Source organism: Rhea americana, unplaced genomic scaffold, assembly GCF_003343005.1.
Source record: "Rhea americana isolate MKP2758 unplaced genomic scaffold, rheAme1 scaffold_29, whole genome shotgun sequence".
NCBI lineage: Eukaryota > Metazoa > Chordata > Aves > Rheiformes > Rheidae > Rhea > Rhea americana.
The window spans coordinates 6,568,585-6,581,118 of NW_028186412.1; the positions used below are offsets into that span (position 1 = coordinate 6,568,585).

Here is a 12,534-nt window from a genome sequence, read left to right on the forward strand (position 1 = left end):
ACATGCTGCAATGTCAGCTTCCCCCTCCCTGAGCTCACAGTCCGCTAAGCACCTTCTAGGACATCAAGATACTGCTTAAAATCAGTGTCTAATGATGGCTTTTCCACGTGCAGCAGGATCTGCTAGAGGGGCACCCAGACAGAAATAGCTGGTTGAACAGTTCAACACTTCACAGACCCCACAGGAGCAGCARCGAAGATTTGTCTGCAAGCCAGAGGATGCAGCAGGCAGTTCACAGCCAGGACAATGCTGAGAGGAGGCTCTGGCCTGGGCAATGATCCGGGCCCAGGGCACAAGAGCTGTCTTGAGCAATAGTGTGCAGATTCTTCTGTGTATAAAGGCACATGCGAGGACTTGCAGTGAGAAACTTTCATCTAACCGTTAGCAATTGRGTCATAGAATCACAGAATCAGTAAGGTTGGAAGGGACCTCTGGAGATCATCTAGTCCAACCTCCCTGCTCAGCAGGGTCACCTAGAGCATGGCAGACAGGGCTGCATCCAGGCGGGCCTTGAAGATCTCCAGAGAAGGAGACTCCACAACCTCTCTGGCCAGTCTGTGCCAGTGCTCCATCACTCTCACAGTGAAGAAATCCCCTCTCACATTCAGGTGGAACTGCCTGTGCTTCAATTTCTAGCTCCTTGCAGCAGGGTTTGACTTCAAAAGAGGGTGCTGTGTATTCAGCTCTGTGCTTTGGGGCATTCCCATGCCTTGCCCTGGGACTGGGTGATTATGCGTGGGTTCAGGGGGCTCCTTCAGCTGCTTATTTTCATTCCCATGAAGGAGCCCCAGAGGACTTCAATAATCAKCTCAGGAGCCACCCAAACGACAGCGGGTCTCCACATCCCCTCCCCATGAGTGAAGTTTGTTAGCCAAGCGGAACAGACATACCTCCACTATAAAAGCAGATCTCCTTTGTGTCTGGTTAAGCAGCTGGGAAAAGTTAYGTTTGGCATTGGAGGAAATCAACCAAAGCAGCAACTTCTGTTCCCCTGCTTGCCCCAAGACTGGGCTGTGGATGTGGCAGAAAATTAAATAACGAATCTGTGCTCCTGAGCAATGTCATTAGCAAATTTATTGTCCTATGCAGATGTCCTTATAGTTATAATAAGACCAGAACTGTCAGCAGGTTTCATCCTGCCTTTTGTGCAGCCCCACTGTTGAGGTCCCASTCAGATGACATCCCTGTGCTAGGCTGGGTGTTGTGCAAATGTCATGAGCAGACAGACCCTGTCCCAGGCACTGACACTATATGGAAACAAGACCAGCAGTGGGACTAGAAAAGGAGACAGTCAGGTAAGTTTGCCCAGTGCCACAAAGTAGATTGGTAGCAAAATGGGAAATAAAATATGGACCATGAGATCCTGAAGCCAGATTATGTTCCCCAGAACAGGAAAGAAATTGGACCAGCAGATACTAACAAGAGTCTGGCAGTTTAGGGGCATGGATAAAGGGACACCTTCAGTTTAAAGGTTATGCTTACGCCCCAGGATCTCTAATCTATTTTGCTGGAACTGTATGAACTAGTTTAAGTAAAAGTGAAGTATTCTTGACATATATCTTCTCTTGTCCCGAATTGGGTTGCACTGGAGAAATAAAGCTTGCAGGGAAGAAGTAAAAGCATTTATGAGATCAACACACAGAACTGAAAAAGTCCTGTTTCCTCCCCCCACCCCCCGCCACTGCTAGCAACTTTCAAAGTAGGTTGAGAACAAATTGCTGTAAAGTTAAATTAAGTTGATCTCTGAAACCACCTGAAAGGAAAGCTGGTTAGTACTTGTGAACCAGAGGCAGGATGCTCAACTTTGAGAAGATCATGAACTCCTGTGGGACAGAAGGAGTAGCGAGAGTGGTAATTTGTCATTTTACTTCATTTTGTGTGTTCGACAGCAGTGAATGAGGAGTCATTGTCGCTGCTTCTTCCCTCAGYCAGTCATTTATTTTACAGGCTTTTTTTCTCTTTCCTGCTCCAGGAAAGAAGAAAATGTTTTGGAAACATCTCACCCACCACCTGCCACCTCAAGYTCGGACATCTAGTCCAAAGCAGCCACCCTTCATGGCAGTCATGGGAGGCAGGCAGCAGGGGAAGACGCGGTGTCTCATGTGCCCGGGCCAGGACCCAGTGCTTGGGGAGCCCCATGCAGGATGGCAGCTCTCAGTTGCTGACCTGAGGGACCATCTTTAGCCCAAAACCTTCTCAAAAGCCATCAGTAGGCTCATAAAAAAAGCCCTCATGAGCTACAAAACCTTCTTTTTAACATGCTCCAGACCAGAGATCCCTTCCCCAGGATCTGAGGATGCCCATAGGAAAGGGAGAGGTAGGGATCTCCAGTACATTAACCATTTGCTTCCTAGTAATAGCAAACCCAAAGCTGCTGCTGTATTGGAGTCTTCAGAGTTGCACGTGATACTCTGAAAATACTTGATATAATTTATTCAGGGGGTTAGCAGCATTTAATTCCTTTAGTACAGAGTTGTAGGCCGTGATGGTCCCCATTAGTGCTCTTCTTGGTGGCTGTCACAGAGCATGCCATGTGCAATAGCAGGGTGTACGTCTTACAAGCCAGAAGTGCATTTTAAATTGTACTGAATCTACATCCAGCTTGTTCACCATATGTTTAAATCTGAAAGCACTCTACCATTAGCCACAGCTTAAAAGCGGACACATAATTTGTTTCACATTGAAGCACTCTTGGATATACTTTTACTTCAGACTAGCAGAGATAAATAACTTGCTGGAAGATATCATTTGTAGGACAGAACATTTATATTGTAGAGACTAGAGATTTTTCTAAACCTTTATTATTGTTACAATGAATCAGCATTTGCTACTTGATGTAATCTTGGCAGCATAGCATAGCAATATGCTTTTTACCACTTTGAAAAGAAATGCAGAGTAGCTGTTTTATTTCAAAATAGCATCATTCTTTTGTTTTAAAGGAAGTGAATATGTAGGGCTATTAGGTAAAAGGACTCAAAATACATACAAAAGAATTTACCTTTGGAAGGTAACTCTTACAGATCAGATTTTGTGTATYAATATTTTCATTAAAGCTAGATGAATTTGAAAAATATAAGAACAAATTGCAGTGAAGTATTTGCACTTGCAATTATATGTGCCAGTTTAGTTCTAAGTGCATGATATTTTATTGCATTACATGGGTCTCTACAGATGCAGCTTTGCTCACAGACACAACCATTTCAGGATCAGACCCCAAAACAGTAAGGCTCTGATCCTGCGTTTTCAAGGAAGGATATCTCTAACTTTGTAAAACACTCCTTGAATCTGTTGGAGACTATTCATTCTCTCTGACACAAAGCTGAAAGTCTTCTACACTGATCATACTTGGAAACTGCTTAGAGCAGTAGACAGTGTTTACATCTTTCAGAAGTGCTTAGCAATTTAGGAGCATAGGTACCACTGCCAGGGGGTAGTTAAATAGAACAGAGTGAAACCCCAGCATCAGCCAGTGTTAATTGGAGTGGTGGACAGCTTTTGAAAATGGAAAGATGAATCAATACAATTTCAGAAGCACGGTGTGCAAGCACACATGTTCACATGTTAATTTAACACCAGGATTCTTATTGCCTTCTCTATAACCTTGCTAATACTAAAGAATTAATCTTGCTCCCTTGAAGTCTAACTTCTATTACTTGAAAAGCTCTGTCTGTACCTCCATACTGTTAACTCCATCCCATTAGCTGAGAACACCCTCCTCCCTCTAAMTGAAGAGCAAAGAGGTAGGAATTCTCGTTAAATATGACTAAAATTTTACAGAAGTCAACAACGTGATGACATACAATATGAATGATGCTACCCAAAGAGAAGGAAAAATGCAGCAGTCCTTTCTCATGCAAGTTTTGCAGTGGGATCGCTGGGACTTTTGCTTCTGCAATAGCTTGTAGAACTGACACCTAAAAAACATTACACGATATAAATTGAATTTATGACATAACAAATAATATTTAATATATAGCATTGAATGCATACACATCAATACCAGTGCTGTAACAACAAAACAGAACTCATAAAATTAGCAGCAGTTTTTGCAAGTACAAAAATACACATTTTTTTCAGAACATATATAATAGCAAAATTTTTCAAGATATATTATACAAACTCAAAGCATTTAGATAATGCATTACTTTTAATATATTATATGATGTTTTAGATGCTGCATAATAAAATTACATGTGTTCTGCTTGCAATAATATATAATGCCATTTACAGCAATGTTAAGAAACTATTCACAACTTAAATATGAACAGCCAACAAAGCACAATAAATGAAACACGCTGAGTTGGGAGGTGTTAGTTACAAGTTTCAGCATTTAACTTTACATATTTATGAGTTTTTTTTTTCTTTCTTTTGCAGTGTGAAAGAAAAAACTACATCTATCAAACATACTGTATAAACATACAGAAAACAATACACTTACTCCTTGGAGGACAATGAAAGTAATAACTATCAGTTTCAGACCAGTAGTATAATACCACAGTTACGGGATCTAGGCTGACTTTGCACACTACATCAAAACCACAGAGGACTGGGACTCACATCCGCAAGGCTCAACACACAAGCAGTCAAGGGCAGAGTCCCAACAAGCACCCTACTGCCCTGACAGGATCAGTGAAGAGGGTACTTCTCTTAATTATTTCCTGGGACATTTTCAGATTCCAGGGAGGTTTCTGTTTTCTTGCTTTTTAACTACTTTTGTTATTCTTACAATATTCTTGCAAAACTTTACATAGGAAAATTACTTTAACAATTCCCTAAAAAAGGAAATCCCATGAATTTTGGGACTGCTCAATTAAAATTTTGGGACCGCTCAATTAAATTTAAACAACCTGGATATTAAACTTAAAATGAACACACGTTAACACCAAAGGCATTTTTTTATGGTGTTTATTTTAAGTGTAAGATTCCTTTGCAAAAAGCTTTGGTCAATCTCTTCAAACTTTGGATTGCTGCAATGCTCTTCTAGACCTCCTCTTTGATCTTGCGTCATGAAGTCTGTCTCTTCCTGTGACTCTCAGAGGTAATGGCTGAATGTCAGACTTAATCAAATAGCCATCCACTGCTTCAGTAGGTTTCAGAGATGTTAGCCTGCTGTTGGTCTCCACGAAGCCCCCCTCAACCAAAGCATCAGTAGGTTGTAGAGGTGCTGGTGCCCCAGTGGGCTTAACCAAATAGTCATCAACTGCTTCAGTAGCAATGTCTTCGTGTTTCTTTAGCAACTGGAAAGTGCTGTCCAAAGGGGAGGAGGTTTCAGTTGGGGTAAACACAGATTGGTCTGAAAACTGAGAGAAAGCACTGTCCAGGGAGCTCATTGATGACACAGATGGAGATGTCCCAGGAGAAGACAGGCTAGAAGAGCTAAATCCTGAGCAAATATTTAATCCCTCTGGGGTTGGAGGCAGGAGGCAATGTGACAGGTCTTTCTTTTCAATGTTTTGGCTTGTGTTGTCAACTTTACCAACATTAATCCCTATAATCAAACTTTGATTGATAAGCTTTTGCCCTTCCATCTGTAAAGAACGAAGCTGGTGGAGATAGTCTTCATCTTCATGAGACAGAACAACGTCACAGCTGGCTTTGCGCGCTGCCTTCTCATGACCTTCACTGAGGCGGGTGAAACCAGGGGCCAGAAGGCCAATTGCAGGCTCTGAGGAGCGCCTGTGTCTCCTTGGAGTTTTAAGAGCACCTGAGGTAGTTGCTGAAGAGAAGCCCAACCCACTGCAGCAGAGAGATTCGCTCTCTGAGTTTTCTTGCGACGAAAACTTATGGTGTACATCAACAGAAATTGTCAACTGTTTTGATTTGGTTTTGTTTTGGATTTCATCCACCTCCGTTTGCTCCGAATCACCATCGCTCAGAGTAAAGACAGACTCCCTGCTCCTGTTATCCTGATCTCGGTTCTTAATCCAGTCACTAGATGAGGAGTCGGCTTCATCATTCGGCTCATTTTCCAGACTGTCATAGGAAGAGTCATTCAGATGTAGGGAAGCAACATCTGCAAAGACAAAACAAATGTTAGCATGTTAGTGACCAAAGCACCCTGCTGTGATAGACAGTCACATTTTGTTTGGGAAGAATCCTTTCTGCTCAGGGAACATTTGTGCTTTAAAGATACTTCAAGCAGAAAAGTCTATAATTTCAGAAAGAAATTACCTTCTAATTTTGAAATAGAAAAACTGAAATGAGTTAAATTGCAGTTCAGTTAAGAAGCATAGGATGATGAGACAAGTAAGGGTGAGATTTTTGAGGTTTGTTTTTTAAGTAAGTCAGGACTTTCTGTAGCAGCACTAGTAATACAACTGTAAATAACAATTTACACATAGAATATTGAATTAGTAACTTACTGAATGTTTCTTTTTGTTATTCAGTCTTGAAATATTCATTTAATCTTTTTTTCCCTTCTTTTATGCAAATGAATAAAAAAGGGGGATATACTTTTATAGTGTTCCAGAAATTACAATAGTTTTAACAGCAACACTGTGAAGACAGGTCTCATCTCCCAGTTTGTAAACATGAGTTTAAATAGTTACCTCATTTCAGCTGAGCAGTGCATACCTGTGCCCTGTTCTGTATATGCGACAATTTGGATTACAATAAATCTCTTTTGCTCTGGGGTAAACTAACTTAAATTATCGCACATTTGCAGCAGACTGAATTAACGCATGGGCAGTTACCATGGTTCAGGGCGTGCTTGAAAACTTGATCAGCTACTGTAAGCTACTGTGGGGCTGAACTCAGCCCCAGGACAGCAAATCAGCAGATCCCATGTGCTTTCACTGGTGTAGGGGGAAGCCCAAATTTCACCAGATTTCACTGCAGACAGTGCATGAGACATTTAGGATGGTCACACYGAGTCAATCTGGTATTGCCAAGTGCCATTACCACTGATAGTGTAGGCCAGCCATAACAACACTTATTTTACATAAACGCTGTTCTAGAAATATTTTAAGAGAAGATCTCAACCTCCAATAAAAACAGATACTGACACATGACTGGAATCAAAAAGGGGATTAGTGATATTCTGAAACACTTTTCATCTTTTCAACCAATCAGTGAGACACTTTCAGCTTCCAAATTCCAGGATTTTTCTGTGCTAGGCAAAAAATCTGCAAATTTCATAAAAAGTCTCTTTTGGCAACAAAGAATAGATGCTTTCAACACTATTATGACGGTATGACATCTTTATTAAATTCATTGCAGATCTCTGACTTTCTGATAGTCTGAGAAAACATAACTGGGGTGCAAAAGTTCTATATTTGAGAGGAAAATTTCTCTGGATTCTTTTTTCTTTCTTTTCTTTTTTTTCACCCCTTTTAACAAAGTTACTCAGATGGCTGGAAAAGGAGTAAAGGATTCTTTGGGAGACCATTGTGTGAGATGGTTCCAGCCATGACAAGCTGAATTACTGACTGCCACTAATATTTTGCTGAAGAGGAAGAAAATAGCAAGAAGCACTAATTTGGATACACCACATGAAGGGGAAACAGCATCCTTCCATAGAATACACTTGATCTTTTGTGTAGCTGGGTTTAGATGTTTAATTGGATTGAAACATTAATCTGTATTACCTGAGCCATTCTCTCTGCTCTTGCATGTCATAAGCATTTCTCCAAAGAGGGAGGTAATTTCCTCTCCAAAAATCCTGCAGCAATTCTCAGTGAGGAACTGCACCAGTCTAGAAATCTGCAACAAAACAATGGCAGAGAAATGTCCTGTCAGATCTTCTGACACATTATCAAATCCAGGGGAAACTTGCTGTACAACAGGAACAGGAACAAACTGCCCACCCATGATGCTCCTTCCCCAGCAGTCCCAATGGAAAGGCTGCCTCATAGCATACCCTTCCCCGCTGCAGCACGGTGGCCCAGCCTGCGGCTCTTTTGTGCTCCTGCAAGCATGGTCAGCCAGGGTGCACAGGAATGTCCTCTGCACAGTCATTGTGGGGAGCCAGAAGAACGAGATGGCTTCTCCTGTGGCACCTAAGGTACCTGCATATGTGTGCTGCTCTTTCTGCAATGATTATTGCTCCTATGATAACTCGCAGAGTGGCAGCACATCCTCCACTGGAGCCAGAGGTGCATCTGCTAGTGCCCTGATGGCATTTTACRCACTGACCACAGTGAAAACTCCTTGCTCTGCTCTTACCGCCAAGTGAGAACTTGGCTCACTGGTTGCACCACACTGTCCTTTCTGACCATGCYRTCCTGCAGCAGCCTGGCTTCCCACWGCCACRAGCCTCCATGCTGGCAAGAGAAGGGGGTGGGCAGCCAGCTGGCTGGTTTTTGTGGTTGGTCACTTTGGGAAAGAAGGCCATGAGGAAGTGAGATGGGCTGTCTTTGCCTCCCAGCAGCAAAGAACTCCTCTCCAGACATCCCAAGCCGTAGAAGAGTGGCCAGCCTACTGAAATGCCTGGCACTAGCCATGCAAAGATGCTAGGGCTACCATGCATGAATTCATTTCCCCCCTCTAAAGGCAGTGCCACACAGTTTTGCTATAAATAGGATTTTACCTTGCCCTTTGCCTTCTCACTGCTGGGAATTAAGACGGAATAGCTGTATTTTTCTAATTAGCATTTGACCATCTTTCTTGTTACATCCTGTCTCTAGAGTTATCTTTACCAAATGTTTTCAAATCATACCAAATTCCATCTTCTTCAGCAGAAAAGGAGCTGGTAGATGGTATTCACCCCTCCTTAACTCCTTCCCTGCTGCCTTTTGCAGTCCTCTTTCTATCTCTTCTATGCCCTAGAGATCCTTTACTAGGGTACAAGTACTGATGGCCTCCTTGTATACATCTTTTCCTTTTTTGCTCTGTTCTGTTCCAAGGCCACCGTAATTGGAGATCTCTTTCATGACAGAAGTGTTTCTCTAGGATATTGGGCATTTCTTTATGATCTCTCTTCCCTTCTTCCAGGAAGATTATGATAATGKATCAGTGAGGATTTCTGGGGCCCTGTTAATCGGAGAAGTACTGATCTGCAGAGATACTGACTGTCCTTACATTTGCAGACAAATTTGGTGGAGCAGAAGGAAGTTTTTCCTTTTCCTTTTCCTTTTTAAACTACATCACAGTTTCTCCTACCTTTTTTGTGAATTCACTTTCTGTATCAGGACTGGAGGAAACAGGAGGCCAGAGCAGGCTAGGTGCAATGCAGATAGCAAGATTAAATGCATTCATCTGGTTCTCTTCAGATCGCATTTCTATACCATGCAGTACTCCAAAGATGTATCGTAACAGAACAACATTAGCTCTGGGGAGCTGCTCTATTAACCTGAAAACATATGCAAACATAAGTTCTCAAATTAGTGACTGTACTAAACAAAAAACTTCAATATAGCATACACACAAGTCAGAAACAATGAAAATACAGAAATAGGCTAATATGGTCTACTAATTAAAGCAGGGAGCATGTCAGAGAGGTGTTCTTACTCAGCTGCTCTCCCTCACCATGACACATCTCTGAACAGTTTCCTGGGATGACACAAATACATTGGGAAATCATTCAAATCACACTTTGTCAAACTAATGAACCAAGTACAATGTATAAGACTGAACTGTATTTCTCCTCAGTTACCTGATAATCCAGTATTCACTTTTCCAAACAGTTCAGTTTTCACTACGTACCATCTAGTTGGCGTAAGTATATATGTATGTAAGTATGCAGGATGTCAGCTAGTTCATCCTYCTGTTTGTGTACAAAACTGTGTTTCTCATGATATAAATTTTGCCCACTCTCTCTTTTATGTCACCTGCAAGGGTGGAGGCTTCCCTTGTCACTATGTTCCAGTGTTTCATTTATGATTCCATCATGGCTTCAAAATGGTCACTAGAATTTGAGATGAATGAGGGGGAAAATGTGAGGAAGAGATTGCAGCTACCCTTTCTCCCAGGACCCCCAAGTTTCTCCTGATTTTACTTTATTTCTGATATCAGGCAGAAATCCAGATCTTGGACAGCATGATTATAAATATTTTCTCATGAACAGAAATGATCGGTTCTATTTAGTGGCACCCACAAAAGGCATAAATCGAGACGAAAGAGAATCAGAAATAAATTTGAGTGCACTTGCATATACAAGAATGTCTTACACATCTATTTAAATGCTATATTTTTTTAATTATAGATTATAAATTGAATGTTTGGGATTCTGCATTCTGGGATATATATATATGTGTGTGTGTATTTATCTATCTATCTATATACATATATGTGTGTGTGTATATATATATGAGGAGAATATGGAGAACATGAGGAACTCTACCTTTGGATGTTTTTTATTTTCTCTTCATTATTGCCTTGATCCATCACAGAGACCCACTTATCACAGAGCTGGGATGACAAAATGCTGCCTGGGATGTTGCGAAGAAAATCCTTATCCAGAGAAAAGAAGAACGAAATATGTAAACAGCTGTTCTAGAGCGTGGGAGGGAATAGGAAAAAGCTATGCAGATACAAGAGGACGTATTGATGGGACAGCACTGGCTGACAAGCATTTTGATCCACAAAGCAACTAAAACAAGCAGCAAATCATTTGAGATAAGGAAGTATTTTGGATTATGTTTAAAGTGAATATTTTCCTGCCTTGTCCTCACCCTTTCCTGTCAAAATAGAGGTTTTGGGATACTTTATCTGGTATCACAGAAYGAAAAAATATGCAGTGGAGCCAGTTATTTTGATGCTGTATAATGTCCGACTTTTTACTCATCATCGACTTCATCTGTAGTCCCTGTTTCTTCTCTTCAGCCGGTAAACTTCAACAGCACCAGACCACAAGCCCTCCAAGAGAAGGCCTTCTTTCACTGACCACAAATCCTTTCAGTAATGGAGTATTTACACAAGTCAGGGACAGCCTCCCTGCTTCTGTCACCTAATGCTTCAACCATTAGCGGGCAGAGTGTTGCAAATTAGAAGAAGCTCAAATCCCAGGTACACACAGAGGCTAGGGTAAGGGAAGCCATGGCATGCATGCATAACACATTTGCTACATTGGTAGCTGCCTCCATGCTCTTCAGCGTGGTAAATGCTAAGCAATTACCGCTCAATGCATCTCTTATCGTGCGATAGGTACTGCACACTTCACATGGTGAAGCTGGCCTGCCCTAAACCCACCAGCACGAATGTGCATGTGTAAGTCTCACCAATAAAAACCTCTCACACAGCAGCAAGAGGAATGACTTTCTGTAACAAAAAAACTCCATCCAAGCAGGGCTTGCTTAAAAAAGGACAATAAAATTTCTTTTAAGCAAAATTTACACATAATCAAGATGCACTGTAATAATGTCTGCAGAGGAATATACTGATCCTCCTCCTGTGCTGATGCCTTAGTGAAGGCTTGTGATATTTTTTGCACAAGCAACATTGTCGTTAATAGATGAATCTGTAAGAAAAGATAATCCATGGGAAAGTTAATCCAAATATTTTGGACAACTTCATACAACCACAACGGTCTGTAGTGTAAGGTATTACTGATGAATAAGGGAACAGGCCTGAAAACTTCCTTTCCAGTATTTTATTGACTTTAAGTAGAGATACAGAGACCTCAGGAAAGCAGACAGCAGAACAAAATCCCTAATTCCTATTGAAGAGAGTAAGATGGCTAGTCCTCATCCCCATCCTAACTCAGTTGTAATCTTTTTCAGAGATCCTCATAATTTTAATATGTCAGCCCCTTCTTCATTCATCCTACCAAGCACTCTCCAACTCAGTCCCTGGGTAAATGCCCCACTTGTTTGTGCCTGAAATCTGTGCTGCTCTCACCCAAAAGGGGAAAAGGAATGTTCTTCACATACCTTAAACAAAGATGCTGTCACAAATATGGATTCACAGGCTAAGTCCACTTCAGCTCCTGAATCAAGCTTCTCCTTGAGCTCTTTGCAGGTTTTTGCACTTCCTGAGCGTCTGAAAATACCCTCAGTAGAAGGGCCCTCTTGGTAAAGGAGGGAAAGCATGTCCTGAACAAAATTGAAAAGGCGGAGAGGCTTTCTCAGAAACAGATTTAATTGTGTAGAACCATTAAAATGTGCTTGCACCATTTCTGGCTTTGGTGAGAAAAAACCTTTGACTTCAAAAGTTCACAAATCAAACACACGTCAAGGCTCACTCTCCAGGCCACGCCAAATCTAATGGTAAAGCTACAGTCTGGAGCATCGATCTAACAAAACACCCCCTTCAGAAATACTGTGTTATCACTGCTCAGCACTAAACTAGTGCATGATCTTTTCCAGATACTGTTCAAGTATTAGTCAAGTTATTTAAATATATAAACATGGTGGTACAGGAAGAGGCTAGCAGTYTACCTAGTGCAGTGCCCTGCATCTGATGGGCTCCAGGCAGCTGCTGCTTCACAGGATGGTATAAAATCCTCACTACTCATCAGTGTGCTTAATATTATCACAGACCCCAGACCAAGGCTTCTGTTTCAGCTGATCAGTCTGCAGTCTGGAAATCCTGAGATTTTATCCAAGTGCTCCTTTTCTTAATATCTACCTGCACTTCTACATCAGATCAGACTTTACC

General features: G+C 41.6%; 1 protein-coding gene across 1 annotated transcript in view; it reads right to left on the reverse strand.

Moving 5' to 3' along the window:
- Positions 1-4,373: 4,373 nt before the first annotated feature.
- The window catches only part of ARHGAP20 (Rho GTPase activating protein 20), a 59,742-nt gene continuing 51,581 nt past the window's right edge, over positions 4,374-12,534 (reverse strand). Inside the window, exons 11-15 of the mRNA XM_085309070.1 lie at positions 11,808-11,969; positions 10,280-10,389; positions 9,100-9,289; positions 7,587-7,701; positions 4,374-6,013 (exon numbers count right to left, since the gene is read on the reverse strand). Coding sequence (XP_085165196.1) covers positions 4,953-6,013; positions 7,587-7,701; positions 9,100-9,289; positions 10,280-10,389; positions 11,808-11,969 — 1,638 coding nt within the window. The 3' untranslated portion in view covers positions 4,374-4,952. The remainder of the gene's footprint in view (positions 6,014-7,586; positions 7,702-9,099; positions 9,290-10,279; positions 10,390-11,807; positions 11,970-12,534) is intronic.